The 23,212-nt window shown below is 50.6% G+C and overlaps 1 protein-coding gene across 6 annotated transcripts in view; it reads left to right on the top strand.

The window, feature by feature from the left end:
* MEIS1 (Meis homeobox 1) overlaps window positions 1–23,212 on the top strand; it is a 195,529-nt gene that overhangs the window by 89,360 nt on the left and 82,957 nt on the right. For 3 of the 6 annotated variants that reach the window (XM_082756012.1, XM_082756015.1, XM_082756017.1), the window contains exons 2-6: window positions 3,317–3,543; window positions 5,159–5,300; window positions 5,855–5,905; window positions 6,750–6,800; window positions 8,234–8,380. In XM_082756012.1, the coding sequence (XP_082612138.1) occupies window positions 3,317–3,543; window positions 5,159–5,300; window positions 5,855–5,905; window positions 6,750–6,800; window positions 8,234–8,380 (618 nt within the window). Of the gene's footprint in view, window positions 1–551; window positions 1,664–1,938; window positions 1,969–2,406; window positions 2,792–3,316; window positions 3,544–5,158; window positions 5,301–5,854; window positions 5,906–6,749; window positions 6,801–8,233; window positions 8,381–23,212 lie in introns of those variants that run through there. The other 3 variants (XM_082756014.1, XM_082756013.1, XM_082756016.1) reach the window with 3 other exon arrangements.

Raw genomic sequence — 23,212 nt, 5'->3', positions numbered from 1 at the left:
CCCCGCGCGGACCAATGGGGGCGCGGCTCGGGGCGGCGCGGCGCTGATTGGGCGGCGGCGGCGCGGCGGCGGCGGCCGGGGGCCGGGTGAGCTCACTGAGCGGCGGCCGCGGGGGGAGCCGCCGCCGGGGCCGGGGCCGCGGCCGTGAGGGGAAAGAGAGGGGGGGGGCCGCAAAATGGAGGGGGGGGCGCGGCGCGGGCGCGGAGCCCGCTGCACACAAAGCCCCGCGGCCTCCGGGGGCCCCCCCGGCGGGGCCGCGCGGGGCCGGGCCGTGGCCGGCGGGGGGCGGTGAGGAGCGGGGGGAGCCGCCCGCGAGGGGAGGGCGAGAGGGAGAGAGCGAGGGGAAGGAGGGGAGGGGGGGGGCGCGCCCCCCCCGCGCGGCGCGGGGAGTTGCGGGCGCCCGGCGCATTGTGTGAGGCGCGACCTGTTATGGCCACCACTACTTCCGGGTTCCCGCAGTCGGCTCCTGCCCGCCGCTCGGCGCGGCGCTGCGGCGGCGGCGGCGGCGGAGGAGGAGGAGGAGGAGGAAGAGGAGGAGGAGGAAGGAGGAGGAGGAGGAGGAGGAGGAAGAGCAGCGAGGAGGCGGGCTAGCACGGCACGGCCCGGCCCGGCACCGCAGCGCACCGCGCCCGCCTACCGCCCAGCCTCGCCCGCCGGCCGCGCAGGGGCAGAGCCAAGCCGGCGCCGGGGCAGGAATCAGCAGCGAGCCGCCGGGCGAGGAGCACACAGCAACACAAAAAAAAAAAAAAAAGAGAAAAAAAAGAGAGAGAAAAGAGAAAAAAAAAAAAAAAAAAAGAGAGAGAGAAAAAGAAAAAAGAGAGAGAAAAGAGGAAAAAAAAAAAAGAGAGAAAAAGAAAAAAAAAAAGAACCTTTTTATATAAAAAACCCAAAAAAAAATTAAAAAGAAAAATTAAAAAGCCCCCGTCGTCAACATCATAATAACCGTAATAAAAGGAGCCGGCGCGTTAGAGAGATTTTTTATCATTATTATTATTTTTTTTATTTTTTATTTTTTCACCCCAGCTCTCCCTCCTCCCCTTTTTTTTTTTTTTTAATTTTTTTTTTTTTTTTTTTTTTTTTCTGGTGGTGAGCGCCCGAGGTTCTGCCCGGCTTGGAGCGGAGCGGAGCGGAGCGGATCGTCAGCCGTCAGGCGGCACCTGAGCGCCCGCCAGCCATGAGAGCCGCACGCCGGGCGCCCTGAGCCGCCGGAGCAGCCAGCAGAGGCGATTTGGGGAAAGGATACTTGCCTCCGTCCCGCTGCTGTCTTGGAAACCAGAGGGGGAAGAGTCAGAGAGAGAGAGAGAGAGAGAGAGAGAGAGAGACAGGGAGAGAGGGAAGGAAGAAAGAAAAAAAAAAAAAAAAAGGAAGCAAGGAGGGAGAGTTGAATTTTTATTATTTTTTTTTTCTTCCCGATTTTTTTTTTTTTTCTTTTTTTCTCTCTCCTCGTTTTTTCATGCTGAGTTACCGCATCGCTTCGCTGAGATCCAGCAAGCCGAAGATTTTACCCGATTGCTTCCATTGCTGGCGACGCTGAGGGATTTTTGCATTTTTTTGGGGGAGAGGGGGGGGGAAACTTCGCGATCCTTTCTTTTCACACTGGCCTTAAAGAGGATATATTAGAAGTTGAAGTAGGAAGGGAGCGAGCAGGCCGATGGCGCAAAGGGTACGTATTAAAAAAAAAAATATGGATTTCTAATGTGAAATGATATTGAAACGTGGCTGACAGAGACGCTGCGAAAAAGTTTTTGTTTTCTTTTTTTTCCTTTTTCCTTTTTTTTTTTTTTTTCCTTTTTCCCCTCCTCTTTGGAGCAGGGGCACAAAGCGGTGTCCTGGCCCGGGAGGATTTCTCAGTTGTACTTGTAGACTTAAAAACCTGTATATATTGACGTTTTCTTGATTCTTTCAATCCCCATCCCGGATCTCTCACGGAAAAGGCAAGCTTTCTATACATTAATGACATGCAGGCATGTAAGTGAATATGTCCGAGCCTCTGTATCTGTTGGTTTTGTAGCTCTAGTCCTGCCGATGTCTTTTTTAAAGTCACCAGTGCTTGAAATATTTTAATGTGTGCATGTCTCGGAGCGTTGGGCTGTGTTACTGATGTTATACCGCGTCACTTTCGGAGGATAACTTAGAGCTGGGAGTAAGCAGAACTTTTTTTTTCTTCTCTTTTTCCCTCTTTTTTTTTTTTTCCCTTAATATTTTTTTTTTCGGTCATGAAGGTGCAGTGCGATGGGCAGAGCTCTTTAAAAAGAAACTCCCTGACTTTATCCTGAATTAGGGGCTAGCAGCGTGCGCTGCCATGTGCATTGTTATACCTTGTTATTTTGGATGCCATCCCCTATTTTTTTTTTTTTTCCTTCCCCCCCCCCCTCCAGCTATACCTCCCCATTGAAATTTGGGCACAAATGGAGCAGGGGGGGCAGCCGGGGTCCTGCGGGCAGGCTTTGGCGAGGGGAAAAGCCCTCGGCAGAAGTTTTCCGTGCGTGATTTCGCCTGCCGCCCCTCCGAGGGCTGCTCGGGAAAGAAAGTTGCTCCGCTGACAACTTGCCTTCTGCTCGCTCGGTCCAAGCAAGTGTCAGGGCTCTCTAAACCTGTTTCTTCACACCTTCGCTTTTAAGAGACGAAAAGTGGCAGTTTCCCCCGCTGCCTGGGAACCGCGGTAGCCTGCTCTCCGTAATCTTTAACAAAGAAAGAAAAAAAAAAAAAAAGAAAGAACAAAAAAACTTTAAAAAAGCCATCCCGGGAGCCCGACAGCCCGTGCGGACGCCTGCAGCCTTTCGGCGTTGAAGTGCGTTGTGTGTGCGGCCGCTGGAGAGAAAAAAAAAAAAAAAAAAGAAAATCGCTTTTATTTTTTTCCCTCTTTTTTTTTAATTTCTTTTTTTTTTTTTTTTTTTTATTGTTGTTGTTGTTTCTCCTGTTCTTCCTCCCCGCTGCTGAACTTTGCATCCTCGCTGCTCCTGGCCGGGTCGGGTACCCGGCTGGTTACCGGCACCAAAAGTTTGGCGGCGGGGAAATTCGGGCTGAATGAACAGCAGGCTGAGCGGGGCCGGCCGGCAGGGAGGGGGGGGGGGGGTTATTTAATTTTATATTGCTGTGTTTTTTTTTCTCTTTTCCCCCCACCCTTAAGGATCTGGGGGCTGCGGGCTGCCGGGACTCGGCCCCATCTCCCCCCCCCGGGGCCGTTGGGTTTTTCTTTTAGGGCGGGTGCGCGTTGGAAAAAGGGGTGGGGGGTGGGGGGCGGTAATGGGGACTCCCGGGGGGCTGCTCCCCTCTCCTCCGCGCTGACCGCTGTGCGCTCTGTGTGCCCCCGCAGTACGACGAGCTGCCCCACTACGGCGGCATGGAGGGGGTGGGCATCCCCACCACCATGTACGGGGACCCCCACGGCGCCCGCCCCATGCAGCCCGTGCACCACCTCAACCACGGGCCGCCGCTCCACTCGCACCAGTACCCGCACGCCGCCCACGCCAACGCCATGCCCCCCGCCATGGGCGCCTCCGTCAACGACGCCCTCAAAAGGGACAAAGATGCCATCTACGGGTAGGTGCCGCGCCCGCGCAACCTCCGCGCAGCGTGTGTGTCCCCCCCCCTACACCCCACCCCACCCCTTCGGGGGGACGCCCCCTGCGCGGGGGGCGAGGGCTGCGCGCTTTTGGGGCGAGCCGGGGGGAAAGGGGGAGAGAGGAAGGCTCGGGGATCCCCCTTCCCGAAGGGTTTTGGGGTGTCCCCTCCCGCAGCCGGGACGAGGAGGAGGGAAATGCGCCCGGCGCGCAACCTGCGCCCGGTGCGAAAGCTGCGCCCGGCAGCGCTGCGCCCGATTTTCGGGCCATTTTCGGGCCGTTTTCGGCCGCAGCAAAAGAGAGGGGGAAATCCCGGGCCGGTTCCCTCGACCCTTGTTCCTTTTTATAACCCGCTTTGGGTGTCACTGCGGCTGGGGGGATTTTTGGGAACTTGGCAGCCACCAGCGCCGGCCGCCCCTGGGTGCGCGGCGGGGCGCAGAGCGGGTCCTAGGCCGGTGCGCTGGGGTTTGTAGGGCGGCCGCTGCTTTGCCGAGGCATCTGCCCGGGGTCGAGCCGAAGGGAAGTCGGAGAGCCTCTTAAAATCGCTCTCAAAACAGTTGCGTGCTGCAGCGAGGGGGTGGGCGGGCAGGCAGGGGGGAATCACGCCGTCCGCTTTCTTTATCGGGTTATCAGGGATCTGTAGGGCTGCTTTCAACTCGGTGCTGCACGGGTACCCTCCAGGAGAGAGAGAAAAAAAAAAAAAAAAAGTTAAAAAAAAAAAAATAAAATACCAAGCCCTGGAGAGGAGAAAAAAAAAAAAAAAAAGCAAACCCCCAAGTCCCCGTTATAAATACCCTTATAGATGCGTGTGTGCCCACGCTTAAAGCTTTATTTAAATTATTAAGTGGCCGAGGGCAGGCAGGGGAAGGTGCAGGGCTGTGCTTTCCAGCACCTGGCTCCCTCCTGCACGCCGGGCGCTGCGCGGAGCCGGGAGCCTGGGTTTGTGCCCCTGGGTTTTGGGGGCACGGGGCTCTGGTTTTTCTTTTTTTGGGGTAGCGGAGCATAGGGGGTGGCGAAGGGGTCTGGGTGCTCCCGGTGGGTTTTTGTTGGTTTTACTACGATTTATTTTATTTTATTTTTTTTATTCGCTCCCAGAAAGTCGTCCGGCGGAAAATGGGAATTAAAAAAGCGAGAGAGAGGCAGAAGTGCACGTCCGTAGATGCTGCTTCTTTTTATTATTATTATTATTATTATGATGACTATCATTTATTTCACTTATTTATTTATTTAAAAGAAGGAGAGAAAAAAAAAAAAGAGAGAGGGGGAGAGAGAGAGAGAGAGAGAGAGGAGACAAGGAAAGTTAATTCAAAATGGCTGCTGGAAACCGCTTGGGTTTTTATTCTTAGCCTGTCCTAAGGGTCCCCAGCGCGGCCGCGGCCGGGGCGATGCGCGGTTCCCAGGGCTGCGAGCCGCGGCCGGGAGCAGGATGGGGCCCCTCGCTCGGTGCCCCCCCTCCGCACGCAGGCTGCTTGCGGGACTAACTATTGTTGTGTTTGTTTTCTGTTTCGTTGTTGTTCTTTTTTTTTTTTTTTTCTCTTTTTTTCTTCTCCTTCTCCCTCTGTTTGTGTGTGTGTGACTATTGTATTTTCTTTCAGACACCCCCTGTTCCCTCTTTTAGCACTGATTTTTGAGAAATGTGAATTAGCTACATGCACACCCAGGGAGCCCGGGGTAGCGGGAGGCGATGTTTGCTCCTCTGAGTCTTTCAATGAAGACATAGCAGTGTTCGCCAAACAGGTCAGCAAAAAAAACAAAAACAAAAACAAAAACGGGTTGAAACAGTAAAAAAAAAAAAAAAAAAAATCGTAACGAGAAAAACAAGTCTCTGCTGAGATAAAGATGCGCGTTTCCCCCACCCCCCTCTCTTACTGAGAGAGGCAAAAGCAAACCAAAACAACACCCCCCCCCCCAAAAAAAAAAAAAAAAAAAAAAAAAAAAGGAAAAACAACACCCCGAAATGAATTAATTAATAAATAAAATCGGGAAATCTCGGCATCTGCACCCCCGTAACTGAATTAGCTCCTGGGAGCCGTGGAGCTCCGCTGCGGGAGCCGGGCCGGGGCTCAGCCTCGGCAGCTCCGTAGGTATTTGGGGTGTATTTGATTCACTTGTTAAAGTGTTTAGATGATGCACTAAATCCAGCAGGCAGAGCTTTGCACGAAAGGTTACATAATGGACCCGACAGTGTAATGAAGCAAGAAATAATAACGTCTGCTTTTTCTGCTTCCATATTTCAAATCTCTTTTTTTTTTTTTTTTTTTTTTTCCTTTCCTCCCCTTTCTTATATTTAGATCCGAGCAGAGAAACCCCTATTTTCCTCTAATCCTGAACTGGATAACTTGGTAAGAGTTAACAACAGTTCTTCCTCTCCCCACCCCCACCTCTACCCTCCCTTCCCTTCCCTTTTTTTTTTTTCTTTTTTAACTTTATGTCTTCTGGAGAGGTGGTTGCGAGCTTTGACAAGCGTTTTGTAGTGCCAAATTGAAAATTTCTCACGTGGATCTTCTTTTCTTTTTTTTTTTCCCCCCCCCTTTTTTAATATATATATATTTTTTAAATCGCGAGTAAATCCAGCGCGGTAAATCCCGTGTGAGTAAAAATTAATTAATTAAATAAATAAAATAAAAACCCATCAGGTCTGCGAGCGGCACCCAAATGGGGGCTTTGCGGGCTTTGTGGCCGGCCCCTGGGGGTGTCTGTAGGGCAGCCCCTGCCGGCACCTTGGAAGCAGCTGGAGGGGCAGGGGATGGAGATGCACCGTCTCGCTCGTCCACCGCAAACACGCTCCTTTCTCTCCCCTGTTCCCCCCCTTCCCACTTAAGGATAAACAAATATTTTATCCTCCGCTCCAGGAGGCGTTTTCCCGCTTTTGTAGAGCGAGGACCCAGCGACGGTGTTTAGAGGGATTTAAAAAAAAAATAAAAATGTTTATGATCCGTATAATTCAGTTGCTTCGTTGCAACAGAGATTTTATTTTATTTTTTTTTGCTTAGCCCTAGATCGCTTCTCGTTAAACTGCGCACAAAGCCACCGCTATTAAGTTTTAGTGTTATTGCCATAAATCAAAACAACTTTTTATTTACTACTAAAGAAAAGTCAAGCTGCAGAGTATGGCCGGGGCGGCTGTGGGGAATATCCCGAAATCCGGGACTGAGATAAATTCTCGTGTTGTTTGTATCTTTGCAGATGATTCAAGCCATACAAGTATTAAGGTTTCATCTGTTGGAATTAGAGAAGGTAATTTTTGTCTCTCTCTTTCTTCCTCCTACGTTTCAGTACTGCTGAAGTTCAGGCTTCTGGTAAATTTGCATAAATGTCTTTCTTTCTGGTAATTAGTGTCAAGACCAATCTTGGCGTCCATTTCTCTTCGCAGTTTAATTACAATTTCAGCCTCTAAAACCGGGCTCTCAAACGCCCAGGCCTTGTGTTCATTGTAATACTTTGCTGCCTTTGTATAAATAGTTGCAGTTCTGTGTGCTGCAGATGAGGCTCCAAACGGTGTTTGTTTGTTGTTGCAGCCAAGCCCCCGAATTTGTGATATTGTTATTTTTATGATTTATTTTTTTTCACCTCCCCCCCTTTTGGGTGATGGGGAAGATGCTTTGTTTGCTTGCAGTTAGTTGGGACGGGGATTTTTTTCTTTCTTTCTTTCTTTTTTTTTTTTTTTTTTTTTTTAAGAGCCATCTGCAGGTCAGGCTCAGGGCACGGATTGTCCTGTAACATTTTGCAGAGACAAAGCAGAGTTGATAGTTGTGTCAGTGTCTCGTTCCCGGGAATATTGTACACCTCCGAGCAGAAGAAAGAGATTGCAGCCTAAACGCAGTTTTCGGCGCTATTTTGGAAATGCTAGCAGCGAGAATGCTAATTTGCAATAGCGCGGTGTCACCCGAGCTAACATTAAATTGGAAGCGCGCTCTGGTTTCCTGCGGATTTTTTACATGTCATTGATAGCTGGCCTAGGAGAGAATTCCCTTTCTCCTAAAAATAAACATTTTGAGAGGTTTTTAAATAGTTGAAAAGTTTCTCGGGAGCCTCAGCCACTTTATCTAACCATAACTGGCAGGTTGTTCTCGCTCTACATGAAATGTGTTAAAATCTGCCCATTAATAGAGGCAGCTCAGGTACAAGTCTGTCAGAGCGGCTGGGGATTTCAGGGCATGGATGCCTATAATGTATTTCAGCACAGTGCGTCGGGATTTTTTTTTTTTTTTTAAATCCTTTTTTCTGTCCTCATACCCCTTTGGAAAGGGTTTATGATGAAATAACTGGATGAAATTAAATAGTTTACCTTAAATGTCACCCATGCAGGTCACCTCTCTAATGGCCACAGCTCCGGGAGCAGATGAATTTAACACGGGTGTTGAATATGTTGTAGCCTGTGAATCATCTTGTCACTGTCAATTTTCTGGGATATCTCTATTTTGCGAGAAAAGAAAGTTATTCCTAATTCTGGATGCGTCGAGAGGTCTCGGGGGGATAATTGCAGTGTGTTTCCCCTATTTAGGACTTTTGATGTCACAGGGGTGAAGGGGGGAGACTGGTTGCACTTGTCAATTTTACTTATGTATTCCTGATTATATTTTCTTCCTTTTTCCTCCCTTTTTCCCTTTTCCTCTTTTTTTTTTTTTTTTTTTTTTTTTTTTCCCTCCTTCACCTCTGTCATAATGTAGGTACACGAATTATGTGACAATTTCTGCCACCGGTATATTAGCTGTTTGAAAGGAAAAATGCCTATCGATTTGGTCATAGACGATAGAGAGGGCGGATCAAAATCGGACAGTGAAGACATAACAAGATCAGCAAATCTAACAGATCAGGTATGATCTCGCCAATGCTGCACACGCTGAAATTTGTATGCAGATCGCTCGCTGGGTCACTATGCCTCCTTTTATTATTTGCATATGATTAAGTCCCTTTTAGATAAATTTCCATCGAAATGAAAATTTTTGAATAATGTGGCTATTATTGCTTCATTAAGGCTTGCTCCCGGATTCGACCTGGCGAGATGAGCTTGTAAAAGCATTGCCTGCAAACTCGACCTGTTTCTTGTCGCTTTTAATTTTTGTCTTTATTTTATTTACCCTTTACAATAATAGAAGTGTTATCTGTGAATCGCTGGCTTCTGGTGGCTTAGAAAAGGAATGGCTGGAGCCGTTTACAGAAATAATAATAAAATCCGAGATAGGTGGTCCGGGGAAGACAGAGAGGGTTTGAAATCTAGCAAATACTGGCTATTTTCTTCCCGTCTCTACGGTTCATTAGTCTGTCTTGTCAGTTTTCCTTGGCCGAACGCTTTTAGACTTCAGTGAACATTGCTTTGTGCACGCCTGCCTGCTGCAAACGCGCCCATTTTATTTTACTTAATAGAAGTAAAAAAAAAAAAAAAAAAAAAAGGGGGGGGGGGGGAGGAGAAAATAAAACGGGACCCAGGTTTTAAATTATTTTCATTGCTCTTTCAAGTTTTCAACCCGTCTCTTCCCCTCCCCAAGAAAAGGTAGAAACCCCAACCAAGCCACCAAGGTGTTGCGTGGCTTTGACGGTGTCCAGGTTTTGTCTGGGATGGTTCAAACCTTAATGCCTGCTGGACCCGATGTGCGAAATAGAGATGACTTTAGGAAGCTTTCTTCCCCTTCTCCCCTCCCCTTGTTTGGTGTGTGTGTCCCCTCGGCGGGCTTCTGCTGTGATCCCTTCCCTTTGATGGGAGCGTTTGGGGCTCAGGCGGGAGGCTCCCAACGCTAAATTAAGCTCGTGCATCATGGAAGTGGCCGCGATTTGGCTTTTTCGGGTCGTGGAAAACTGCGGGCTTTGCACGGTCGCCTTTCCATCCCCTTTCTTTCGCTCAGTCGGAGGGTAGCAGCGCTTGGGCTGCGGGAGGGCAGGGGGGGGACCCCGACCCCAAATCCGCCACTGGAAACCAAAGTTATTTCTTCTGTATGATCTGCTTCGTAAATACAGTCTTAGGAGTAATCAGCTCCCGACTCTGGAGGTTTCCTTTTGTTAAAGCAAGGCGCAGTCAAGCAGACAGGAGTTCCCTTTAGCCGCCGTGCCAGGCTCCCGGGCGCTGTTTTCTGGGTTACCGACACGGAGGCGCAGGGCTGGGGGCTTCGGGGGGGGGCTTCCAGTTCGGGTCCTCCCCCCCCCCTCCCCGAGTTTCTCTGCGAAGGGGGAAAGCGGCGGGGGGGAGGCGCCGGGGGGCCCCGTGGCGATGCTGCTGGGGGACACCGGGACCCCCTCGGCACCGGGGGGGGGGATACGAGGGGGGGGCCGGCGGCTAGGGTCGGGCTGAGGAAAGCCGGGCTCGCCGCTGGTGAATAAAAATTGTAATCCAACAAGTCTAACTAGAAAATGGGTTTCTAAAAGCTCTGGAGTGCTGGGTACATAAAGCTATTTGAGCAAATTACAAGAATCGCTTAGGGGCACGAATGAAATCAACACTTTAATTGCCTCCAAAATGAAGATTTATACCCCATTTTCCCAACGAATCATTATTTTATTAAAGCGAAAGCTAAAGGAACGAAGCTGTAGTTTTGGGGTTGTCGCGGGGAGGGGGTCCCCGTCCCGTTTTCCCCCCCCTTTTCCCCCCGATTTGTCGCCGGGACCGCGGTCCTTGCGCGCCGGCGCCGGGCGCTGCGCGGGAGTTGCGCGGGCGTTGCGCGGGGCCGGGCGGCCCCACCGGGGCACCCCGCGCAAGAAGCGCGCAGCCCCGCCGCTGCTGCCCCCCCGGTGCCACCGGGGGAGCGACCGGCTTGTAGGAAACCCTCATTTTCCTCCCCCTAACCCGGCCCCGGGTTAGGGGAAAAAGGCGCAAAACTGCGCGGCGAGAGCCGCGGGGGTCGTGCCGGGGATGCGCGGCCGCCCGCGCCCCGGCGCCGCCGGTGCCAAGTCCGGCAGGACCTGGGCCCTAATGGGTGGCTAATAAGGTGTTGAGTGGTTGGCGCTGGGGCGGCTAATTAAGATGTCCCTCCGCGGTGCGTTTATGGCTGGAAGTGCGCGGTGTGCGCGGCCGGGCGGGCCGGGGGCGCGGGGGGGGCCCGGTCTGCGCGCCTTTGTGCTATGGAGAGTCATAAAAGAGTAAGTATGTAAAAGCTTTTATTATGGATTTAATTACATTTTCGTATATCGTGGTAGTAAAGGTTACAGTTAACAGGGTTTTTTAATTTATTGGTTTCCCCTTATTTATTCTTCCCTTCTAGGCCCCTCCGTGGCAGCGCCTTTAAGTCCCCCCGCTTAATGGAAAGCAATGACACTAATGCCAGATTTTGCGCAGGAAAGCCCCATAACGCTAACCATTGTTCGGTGATTTAACTAGCTCGGTGGCAAGAGGTCACTAAAATAGCATCCTTCTCCCACAGGCGCGACCCCGCTGCCTGCCAGGGTGGGACCTGCCGAGCTCTTGTTTACCGTCGCGCGTCCAGAAGGACAAGGCAGGAGTTTGGGGTTTTGCTCGGGCTAATTGAACTCGAGATCCCGCGGCTTTAAAAGCGTCGCTTGAACGATTGCGCCCATGGCCGGAGTTTCAAAATAAACCTTTTTTAATCATTAGCTTTTCAAACATTTGCATGTTTAAATTTTCAAATGTTTGTCGCAGTCCGGAAAGATTTAAAACACAGCTGTTGCGTGATGCGGCTGGGAAAGCTCCGTCCTATACAAAACCCCAAAGACTGTCCGCAGTCGCACTGAAGAAACTCGGTTTCTTAGGGACTCCAGATACACTGAGCTGGCACCGTGGGGCTGTTTTCCTTAATTTGCTTCACCTTGGCTCCCAGGTGCTAGAGCCCACACTGTAAGAGGCTGTGACGCTTTCCTCCCAGAGTGTGTCTGCAGGAATCGTTCCCAAAGCCCTTTCAGGCAAGCAGGGTACAAAGTAGCCACCCCACTCAAATGAAGTACGTTAGCAGCGTGAGATGGCTTTTCATGGAGGCAAAACAGTGTTTTCTTAGGTGAAATAAACTCGTTGGGCGAATGTGCCATAGTATTTCTTGACAAAATTATAATTTAATCACGCGCAAGCCAATTACTTGTGCAGAAATTTTTAAAGGAAAATCGGCAAACGGCCAAATTCCTATAGGGACGCGGAGGGAAATGATCAAAAAATGAACATGAAATAAGACTTCCTGTAAGAAGGTCCATAATTCAACATTATTTGACTCCACTGTCAGGGAAATTGTTGAAGGATAGTAAACTGATACTAGAGTCTCAGTCATTTTTGTTACAGTCTTAAATGTTTGCAACTGTGGCATTTTAGATGGCCCTTCTTGGATGATAGTATATCATATATATATATGTATATAATAAAGCAAACACTTGTATTTATGTTGCAATAGATTTTTTTTTTTAATGCATGCAGTTGCAGAGTTTCTCTAAACAAAATGCGGATAGACAGCAGCTTTTTTAAAAAATTGAAAGATTACTTAAAATGCAGCCTTCTTTGCAAAGAAAATGTTGTAAACTGGAATACATTATACGGCGCGTCAGAAGGCGGATGGGTTGTTCAGGGCATTTACCAGTTAGGACTAGGATAACTTTCCCAAACGTTTCAAATATATTAGCTATTCCTTGTGGCCAATACGAAAATAATGTCATAGGGGACAAAAAAGAAAAGACTGACAAATACTGTTTTGCTTGGGGACTTCTTCGCAGGTATTTTCAAACCATGTATGGCTTTAAGGGGTGGGAAGAGCTAGGAATTTTACTGCCTTCGGTGTACGTACTCCCATATTGGAGGAACAGGCATCCAAATAATGGATGCAGTACAGAGAGTGCAAGGTAGACTTCATTTCTGCATAATGAAAGAGTTACAGTGAAGTAGGGCTCTGAGGAGACCCAATAACATAGGGTTTAAAACCCTCAAAATTAAATGTTGTTTCTCTGACTTTTTGCCACCGTGAGCCAGTGAATCCTTTTTTTGTTGTTGTTGTTTTTTGAGGGGGGGTGTAATTTTTTTTTTCGCTGCAATATTTAGGAGCTGTTACCATGCCTGAGCTCGGCAGACTGTTTAGTGTAAAGATAGGGCAAGTTGATTTATATTCGGGACCTGTTATCATCAGAAACACTGTGACTGAAATCGTGTTAGCAAAATAAGGTTTTCTTTGCTGCCTGTTTCTTTAAGCAAGTAAATATACTGCTAAATAGGTAGGAGATTGAGCATATTTTCTTTAGTCTATGATTTCATTTAAATTCAAGAATCTTTGCTGATTTTTTTTTAATTGTTTGTGAGCACAAACGTATCTGTCCTCACTCTTGACTATGATATTTGCTCCCTTCCTTAGGTTCCTTGCGCAGGCCTAACTCCCGCGTAAAATTTTCCAAACTGGAGTTTGCAAAGCATAATTTCCATTCTCATTTTTTTTTTTTGCATCCTTTGCAAAATCAAACCCCAGGAAACCCTGGAACTTGTAACACGCGCTCACGAGGGAGCGTATCCCGAGGCATTCCTCTAAGTGGGAACTCATGGTGTCCTCGCGTTTCAGAGCGCGCTGCTGAGGTGCAGATTGTTATTTTGGGGCAGCTTGGAGATGGGCAAGTAAGTTGTGCAAAAATGGGCTTTGCCTTAGGTTTAGCTCTTGTGTGTGAACGTTTGGTTCTTCCCTTGCTGCTCGCATGCAGGTAGCAGCAAAGGTAATGGACTCTGGATGTGCGCACGCGGCGGGGTCACTGGAGCCTGGAGTGGGCAATGTTAGCACTGGAAAAATCAGATTATAACACACTCAATCAAAATGACTAAGCGTACGTTGTGCTGATAAATACTGTTTTAAAATAGCAGTTTAAAACATAGAGAAAATCCGGCACAGCTTCTTTAAATTAAGGAGTCTCTTTTTTTGTTTTGCATTGCTGTGTTTGGGGTTTTTTTGGTCACATGAGCACGCAGTTAGGAGCTATCTTGTATAATCTAAACAAATTTCAGAAAATAAAGACGAGGATTGTTCTGAACCAGTCATTAAAATTGTTGAACGTTTCTGGAGCTGTTTCCCGGTCGGGGTTTGTGTGCGAGGAGGAGACCCGGGTGTGCTGCAGTACCATCGCGTGTCCTTGGCGCGTTCCCTCGGTCTCTTGATGCTCAGTTGCTTGTAACAGGCTTTGACTCACCCGGCAAATTTGTAAATGAGTGTTTATATTTGTTTTTTGATTTTTTTTTCTGCAGTTGCAGCAATATTTGGAGAGGGTGACTCCAGCCTCTAATGGAGTGCACATTTTGTGTTTTGTGTTATTTGGGCGTATTTCTGTCCCTGACTAATGGCCCGGTATCTAGCCCACCGCTGATACTCTGTGACACAACTTCAAGACAACTTGCCGGCCGTTGGCTCGCGTTTTACTGTGGTTGCTTTTTGCCCGTTTCCTACCTTCAGACTGGGGGGGAGAGGAGGTTAAAAAAAGAGACACAATCCAGCCTAGGGCTGTAGGTGAAAGCCGGAGCCCCGCAGGCCGGTGTCCGCGGGACGGCTTTTTTTAATTTGGGTGAGATCACTGGAAAACTTCAGGGCAGCTATCGTGCCTGCTTCGGCGGCGGGGTCTGGTCTCTGTTAGCGAGGGACAGCCCCATTGCCCGGCGTCTCACGCCGCTCACTTTGGCTTTTTTTGGGGAAGGCAGCGTCTCGCAGGGTGCTGAGGAGCAGCATGGAGGGCGTAGGCCGAGGCCTGCGCGCTTCGTGTCTCGTCGCAAAGGGTGGCGAAGGGCCCTTCGTGTCTCATCGTGAAGGGCCCTGAGCGGCTCCCCTCGGTTCTTGGAGTGAGCCAGTAGGCGTCGAAACGTTCGGCGTTTAAAAACAGTCAAGGAAAACTTGGGATAATAATAATAATAATTAACACATCGGAGTCGGTCCCGAAGACGAAGGGCCTGTTTACAATTAACAAAAAAAAAAAAAAAAAAAAAAAGGAAAGGGAGAGAGATTTAAAAGCTACGATTCAGATTGTAGAGATTTAGATTGCCAGTTGTCTGACAGAAGGTTGCGATGGAAAGAAACTCTGCCTGGGTTTGGCCTTCCTGCCCGTGCCGGCGGTGGGACAGGCCACCGAGCGACATGGTGGGTGCCGTCAAAGGCAGGCCGGCTCCTCGCTGGGAGAAGCGTCCTCCCCGATGGGCGGGCGGGCATCAGCCATCGCGGGCTCGGGGTCGATATCGGGGGATCGCAGCGGGCCGTGGCGTAGGGAGCTGGCTGGGCTGATCGAGTGCTCCCGCCCGGCCTCGAAACTCGGTGGATCCCGGGGCTTGTCCACACAAGGACACTCAGGAGAGGTAAGACAAATTGACTGGGTGTAAAATTAAAGTGCATTAGTTAAAGTGCATTGCGCTATTGTGTGGATGCTCTCATTCAGAAGTAAAGTGGCCGTAGTTCACTTTAGCCTAATCCCCTTTGGAGTAGGCCACTTTTCTTTTGAATGAGAGCAGCCACATCCACTTTGGGTTCACTCGTCTTTCCCGAGCGCCCTCGCGGCCTCGTGCCCGGCGCTCTGGAGAGGTCCGGCTGCTTGTTCAGGTTGAGAGCGATGTTGTTTTTAACGCTGCCTGTTTAACAACTGGGAAGCTCTGCCAGGGCACAGTTTCAGGCTGGAAGCAGCGGAGCCGGTGGCTCACGCGAGGGCTGGGGCTGGTTCATCCAACTCCGGTCCCGGGGCTGCGGTTTTGGGGGTGGCATTTTCTGTGTGGACGTGGCGTTAGGCTCCTCGTGGTACCAGTCCTCCTCCCGGACCACTTGTGTGGGTGTTGCAATCGGGAGTTTCTCCCCGTATGCGCTCCCTGCGTAGTTTCTTCCACGTCCACCGATAAGCAAGCTTTTAGAGACAGCGGGGAAGCCTCGATTAACGCTTTTCAGCTGATATTTCTAACCACCGCTGGCCGTAAAACGAAAGATTGAAAATTAACTTGTCGGAGAAGTAATTTACCTGGGGGGGGAAAGAATAGCGAGATACTTTTGGGAGCTGTTTTATATCCGCCCTTGAAGTTCGCTGAGCTTGAGTTCTTGTTGGAAGCATTTTCTGGTGTTTTCTACAGCTTATAAGTTACACATTTATTTACTTATTACTGGCTAAGCCGTGTGTGCAAATGCTGCGCCGTGTAGCACTCGTGCCGTTGCCTGTTCCATTCATACTAAAATTTACAGGGCTCCTTGCATTAGTAAGCAATTTACTACTGGAGCCTTTCCTAGAAATACAGAATTATGTTTCACCGAAGTATTGTCTTTCCTCTTCAGTCGGGGCCGAGGTGAGATGTTTTCTCAAGGACTCTCCCGGCATCTATATGATATTCCCACTTGTGCAGATGATCTCCAAAACTGCATTACTTACTCCTCCGTCCTGAAGGGCCCGCGCGCTCGCCATCGCACTGAATTACAATTCTCTTATTAGAGTCACCAGGCTTCGCATCGAGCTGGCTGATTGTGTTTGCAGTTTGGCTTTTTCTTTTCTTCTTTCTCTTTTCCTTTTTTTTCCTTTCTTTCTTTTATTATTTTTTTTTTTCCAAACGTAAAGCAAATATGCATCCAGCCCCCCCTTTGCTGAAACAAACAGGCCAACAATAAGAGGGGTAATTATTCATTTGGTTAAAAGAACTGCCTGTTTTAACCTCAGAAATACTGACCGAGAGTAAAGCAACAGCTGATGCCATCACAGTCAGTGCACTGTATTCAAACAGCTGTACAAAATGAAAAGCTGTGGTATTAATCCTGCCATTCACAGTTTATTTAAGTTTTTCAAGCTTCTCTCATATGGGTCTGGCATAAATGCCTAATTATGCCTCCATTAGGGTTACTGGGCCCTTAATACAGAAAATTATTGTATTTAAAATTTGGAAAGCTGCAGCGCTGTAATGTAAGATCCTTGCAGTTGGCATAAGTTCAGGGAACGCAACCTTTACCTTGTAATTTTCATTTCATTCATTCGGTGTGTAGGTTTTCGTCCCCTTTCGTTGTCGCTGCGGAGAAGGTCAGATCACGCCACGTGTGTTTTTAACGCTGCCTTTTAAATAGCTCCATTTAAGGCCGCGGCGCAGTCAGGAGGAGAGGGGAAGAGTGGATTAAAAGCTCTGCTGCTGCTGCTGCTCTGTCTGTCCCCTTTGCACGGGTGCGGGGCAACTGTCTGTGCGCACAGAAACGGCAGAAAATAACATCCTAACGTGAAGGAGCTGGTCGCGTTGTCGGAGGGGGTTTTATGAACAGCTTTAGCGCGCGTGGGCAAAGCTACACGGGCTGAGTTTATCCCCGCTGTGAGCAGGGCGAGCGCTGCCAGCACAGGTTGTGGCGGTGTGGACGTGGAAGCACTGCCCCTCGCCCAGCTCTCGGTGCACAACCTGTTGCGTTGGGCCAGGCTGTGGGGATGTGGCAGGTCTCGGCGGGGACGTCCCCTGATTCCTGCCGCGTGGCGGCAACCCAAGGCGAGCACTATCATGTGCCTGGTGACCGCTGGCCAAAACTTTGCCGAATTTGACGAGCTGCGTGTTAGCCACGGCCAGCCCTTTGCTAGCAGCCCTCGGAGGAGGACAGACGTGGCTGCTGTAGGAAGGAGCCGTGTCAGGGGCTCAGTAGGTGGCACCTTCGCCTTTGGTTTTAGGCTCGAGGTGGTGCCGCCACTCGGACCCCTTTGATCCTGGGTGCAGCGCTGGGGTGCCCCCCATGCTGTGGTGGCTTTGACCCCTGAGCTCCTCGGCTGGTTGCCGGTACCTCATGTAGATGGGGTTGGCCAGGTATTTTTTGGCGAAGGAAGTGTCCCCGTGCCTTGTAATTTAAGAAATTTCCCTTGCGTTGTGCAGCGTGCGGGGAAGTATCCCTGCTGCGTCCCCGACGTGGCTGCGTTTCGGTGATGGGTACAGCCGCATCACCACGAGGTCAGGCCTTTTGGGCAGCACTTGGCATGAGCTGGGCATCACCACAGCTCTTGGGCCTCTATGCTCGGGCTGTTCCCACCTCTGCCCCTCTCTCCCCGGCACTTTTTGCAGCTGTGTTAGCCCGGGAGGCTCCTGACCCTCCTCCCTGCTGTGCAAACCAGTTTTGCTGGTGTGGCCTCCACCGCCCAGCTGAGCTGTGCTTTCCCCATGTCCACAAAACCGTCGTAGGGCTGTGCAGGAAAAACGTGGTGTCTATGGCTGTGTCTCGCTGCATTCACAGAATCCCTCTTTATTATTTTTAATTATTATTATTATTGTTATTTTTCCTTAAAGCCTCAGTGAGGGTATACACCCAACCAGTATATGCGGGGACGATTTATTTTGCTTGTAAACGCGCGATGCATGGGTTGAGCAGGGGCTCGGTCTGCGGCGTGAAGGGTTTGAGATGCTCTGGGTGAGCACCGATACGGTGATGCCGGAGGGGCAGGGATGGGAAACGTGATTCTGCTGATGGCACAAGGCAGGAGAAGAGCTGTGGGTGCTCTTCCCCAGCCTGTCGCTGAAGTTTTGGGGCGAGACGATGGGTTGCTCGTGAGCAGGGTTGCGCGGTGTAGCTGTTGGCACCGTAGTTCATACGTCACGTAGTGATAGCAAGGTATAGCAGACATGTAAGACTCGGAAATGGCATGTTAACAGTAATTCATTGTTTCGCTCTGTGCATAGTTTTAAAAAAAAATGTGTAAAGAAAGCAAAACGCTTTTGTTCGGTGCCACGGGGAAACAATAAGCTGAATCTAAAGGCTGCGAGTGAAACTCGCGCTTGGTGGCTTTGTGCTTTGGTTTTGGCCCCTTCTGCTGTCCCCCACGGTTTAAATGTAATTTACCCTAAACACGGGATGAAGTAAGTAGCAGTGCCCTCAGAAATTTCTGCATGAGGAGGGGAGCTGGGAGGCTGACTGGGAGCACGCGTGGGCTGGGGGCCAGCCTGCCCACCCCGAGGTGCAGGTCCCTGCGGGGCGATGCTGGCTGCGTCGCTGCCAGCCCACCGGCTTCTTCCCTGGGAGGCAGAGCGAGGCCACAAGGAGCCCTCAGCCCAGCTTTTTGGGGTGACTCTGGAAGCCAGACGGGCTCTCAAGCCATCCCTCAACGAGCGGGTAGAGGCATCGGGGAGCCACGGCCACCTCAGGCTGGCGAGCCACCCCGGCGGATTGCCCGGGGACGGTGTCTTTTGTGGCCACCAGCTCCTCGCCGTGTGGCTTGCAGCGTCAGGCCGTCAGCCGCTTGCGCCTTGCTGCAGATTCGGCTGGTTGTGAAACGGTAGAGAGTGGAGGATCTGATCTGGGGAAGGGTTTGGCCATGAGCGTTGGAAAATGTGAATCACGGGGATTCCAGTCGTAAGCCTCCAGGAGATAACGGGCAGCACGTACCCGAGTGCGTGACTCGCCGAGCGCCTTAAAAAACAAGGCGGCGCCCTCGAGATTAGGCAAACGCTCTATAATCAGGAACACATTTCATACCGAGTGCAACCTTTGCAGGTATCGCATCCATTCAGACGGAAAGGTGTAGCTGCGGCGAAGCTAATTATGCCGCAATTTAATTTTGGTGTTGAACAACACTGCGACGCGAGCGCGCTCTCCAACCCTGCTCACAATGCGCTGTAATCAAAATATGCTGACTCCGAATCACGTCTGTTGTCACTTAGCTAAAAGACCATTTGATGGCTGTGACATACGCTCGGCGTTCTTGCTGGAAGGAGCTGGAAGGAAGCGTGGCTGTGGCGGAGCGGGGGCTGGCCTCGTGCCTTCCCTCCCCAGGAGCCCCGGCCAGGAGGATGGTACAGAGCAATCCGGCGCTTGTGCACGCGGCAGAAATTTTGCAGCAGGTGCCCCGATGGCTTAACTTTCTCTCCCGTAAAGATACCGCCCCCCAAAAATCTGCAGGGATGTGCTTTGGGCTGTTAAGGCATGGCTTGGAAATGTGGGGTTCGGTGTAAATAAAGCAGTGTGGCTGGGCGCAGACGTGCGGGGCTTTCCGAGGGGTCCTCGGGAGGGACAAGGGTGAGGGGTGTGTGTTGGGGAGAGCTGAGCACTCCCCCTCACCCCAAATCTGCCCGTGCAGACCCGGATGGGATCCTTGCCCGGACAGCCTGCGGTGCCTCAGCCAAACCTGGGCATCTGGCAAATCCCCGTCTAAATGACTTTTAACACGTAAAGGCAATAAAAGGAAGGGAAGGCAGACGCTCATTTTCTGGCTAAGTGGAGAGGCATTTTTCCTGTTTACACCTTTGGAGGAATCATTACATGAAATATTGAACAGGAAACTCTATTTGTCTCTGAAGGCCTTTTTCCTGGTCTAGAAAGACGCTGAAAATGCTCCAGTCCTGTTGAATTCGGTAGGAGCTGGGGAGAAGCACCATGCCTTGAGACCCCGTGCACCTCCGGGCCACAGCAGTGCCACTTGGGGCTGTCCCTGTGCGTGTTTCTGCATGATCCTGGGCGCCCTGCTCCAAAAAAACCCCGCGTGGAGCAGTGATTTTATCCACCTTGCCCGTGAAGCTGTATTTCCTTGTGCTGGGAAAGGACTGGGGATTACTACTATCTAGCGATAGGGCTCTTATCAAAGGGAGGAGACGGTTTTACACGGCAGGGTTGCTCTAAATAGAAAGGACTGGTCACTGTTTGCTGTGTGGGAGACGAAAACCCTGCACGGCAGGCTGGGTTAACCTGGCCGGGCAGGCAGCGCTCGCTGAGATACACAGCAAGGACTGGAATAAGGTCAAGCAAATGTAGGGTGCACTGTGATGCTCAGGCTTTATGGGCATCCCGTACAGCTGCCACATTTGGTAGCCACCGAGGCAAGAAGCAAAACCTAAGGCCGAAGCCTTCTGCATGGTCTAAGCCTTCTGCTGCCTGAGGGAGGTTTGCTCTCCTTCCTGCCAGAGGTGTTTTGGGGTGGCTTGTGGGTCCTCTCTCACGCCAAAAACCCTGCTGCTCATGCCGCATCCCACAGAGGGACTTTAGAGCGGGTTCCCCAAGAGCCACGTGTTTGGTTTGAGCACGGGTGGAAGGCAGTGGGACTGTGCTCCCAGAACCGGTGGGGCTGTGGGGCCTCATGGAAGAGAAGAGCTGTGCTTTTCTGCTTCCTGCTTGTCTTTCTGTCCCACCCCATCTGATGATCTCCATTTCGTTCGCCTATATTTTTGTGGTTTATGCTTGCTGCTTCTAATTACTCTTTTTCCTCTGGAAAGCGCTCTGTCCGTGTCCTTCTGCACTCATGTTTCCCTCTGCATCCAGCCTGTTTGGGGCTCTCAGGCCCTTTCCTCTCTTCTCCTTGTTATTCCTTCTCCTCCTCCTCCGTTCCCTGAGGACATGGGGTGGGTTAGAAAGCTCTGCGGTGCTGGAGGTACCCGCGTGGCCGCACGGCCCCCAGATGTTGGCTCCCGTCTGAAGCCAGGGGGGCTCAGCAACAGGTCATGATAGTGATAGCTGATGAGGAGAGATAACACTGCCTGCTGGGTGCTGGTTTGAATGTCTGGGTGTGCCTCTGGTTGGTCCCTTTGGGTGGAAATCAGCAGCAAAAGTCCCTTTGGCTTCCATTTTTTCATCCTTTCTGATATTCGCGCTCACGTCTTGTAGTTGCCGTGCTGCTGCGAAGGCATGGCACTCAGCCTTACCCTCCTCTGAAAGACCGGGAAGCTAAAGATAGAAAGCCTGTGACTTTTCCAGGGACGGGAAGGGAATCCAGGTCAGAGCCGATCCTTCTGTGCAGAATTTCTTGTGCTTTTTAGTTCAGCAGGCCCTGCCGCCCCTAGCGTGGCAGAGGTTTCCATCTGTGTCGTGCTCGCTGTGCTGCCGAGGCGCTGCCTCTCCTTTGAGCATCCTTCTCGGGGCAGGCACGGAGCACCTCCTTTCTGCATGAACCTGGTGTTTGAGCCCTTGTTTTGTCAAAATTGGTTTCCCTCTGGATGACACGAGGCAGGTTACAGGAGATATCGATGTGAACAAGTCCCCGTCCTGCAGCGTGCGGAGGCTCGGGTACGTGTGGTCACTCTACCCCCTCGTTTTTGGTCATGGTGGGCTGGGAGGTGGCAGTGCTGGCCGGCTGGCCCCTCCAGGGGGTGTGCAGGTGGCATGGCCACCGGGGTCAGACAGTCCCCACAGACACAATTGTGGGTTTCGTGCCCCCCCAGAGCCCTCACTTGACAGAGAATGGAGCAGTGTGCGTGTGGGGGATGTGTTTCCAGGCCTCCTGACAGATTTGTGTATTTCAGGGTTTTCCTCCCATCAAAGAGAGAATTCCAAAACTTCCTTCTGTGCTGGCTGGGCCCGGGCTACCTGAGGGTTATGAACTCACCCTGCCCTCCAGAAATGAAGTGGGCTGAGGCTCGTGGATCGCACAGACCGGGTCTGTCTATCACGGAGCTCTAGCTGCAGCGCTATGGATTATACACTTAGGGTATCGAATTGTATTGAATAGCTCAGCCAAGGGAGGCTGGGGACAGGAGTGCAGCCAAGCCAGCCACCAGGACGATCAGATACGCCAGAAGCAAATCCTTGCTAACAGGATGGGCTAGGTTTGCAGGAGGTGGGTGCCGTGCCCTTCCGAGGCAGCCCCTTTTCAAGTTCTGCCCTGCAGCGAGCACAAGTATTTCCGTGGAGGGCGGGTCGCTGCCCTCGGGAGGGTTGTGGGAAGGTTTTTAAAAGGGAGGAGTTAAGGAAAATCTGAAGAACGTTTCAAACATAACATATTACTACTTCTCTAATGAATAAGCATTTAATTTAGGAAAAGAAAATAAGATAAAACTTCAGAAGGAAAACAATAAGCCCAAATTATGTTGACAAATTGCTGGCAGCAGCTCCGTTCCTCCAGGGCGAGGGGATGACTGATTATACCTGCAGCCAATTCTCTCGTAGCCTGGAGGAGCTGAGGTTCGTCCAACAGTTAAAGGAATTAGCTATTCCCTGTCTCCAGTTGTTACACAAACACAAATGAGCCCACAAGAGGGCTGTGCTCGCAAAACTTCTGAGAAGATATATATCAAAAGATGCTGAGCACAATTTTTATCACCTGTAATAGCAGGCGATTTCTTTTATTTATGCACTTATGGTCAAGTCTTTTGGTCGTTGGCTAGGACCTCTTTGTTCTTCCATTCCTCCTCTCTTGCTTCATGTGCTGGGTGCTCAAAAAGCCCCGCGTTTTGCTCTTCAGTGTCAGCAGAAGGCTACGGTTGGCCCCGCCATGTGTTAGAGCTAACTTGAGTCAAAGCCCAGCTGTTTGACTGCAGTAATAACAAGTGTACATAATGTTATTTATATTGACTCTCCAATTTAGCCATTAGCCAAATAATTTTGTCTGTAGCTTTTTTGTTTATTACGGCTTGCTGTTTGCTGTCACACAAGTCAATAACTCCTCCGGAGGCCTCACCAGCCGTGGTCTCCCCTTTGGTGGGGCCACCACATTGGTACCTCCTGGGCCCTGAGCTTCTCAGCCCAGCACCGAAGGGAATGAAGCACCTGCTGGTGGTCTTAGGAGACAACCAGCACTTTGGGGATTGCTTAAATACACAAACAGTTGTGTTGCTTCCTTTCCCTTTCCTTCTTTTTCTTTTTTTCCTGTTTGTTTCGGTGTACTCAACAGGCTTCAAAACCAAAACAAAAGTCAGGAAACGTGTTTCAAACGGCAAATAAACACAGAATAAGATAAAACATCCCTCCTGCGAGGTCTTCTGCCCTTGAAGTGCTGCAGCATTAGTGGTACCTTGGGCTGAATCCTCGTTTATTTTAAATGAGTCGTGCAACCGCGACTCAAGCCAGTCGCTAGCCAGGCCTTAGTTT

This window comes from Aythya marila, assembly GCF_965140915.1.
Source record: "Aythya marila genome assembly, chromosome: 3".
Taxonomy (NCBI): Eukaryota; Metazoa; Chordata; class Aves; order Anseriformes; family Anatidae; genus Aythya; species Aythya marila.
The sequence above is the reverse complement of the archived record's forward strand: the minus strand, read 5'-3'. Positions and strand labels throughout refer to the sequence as shown.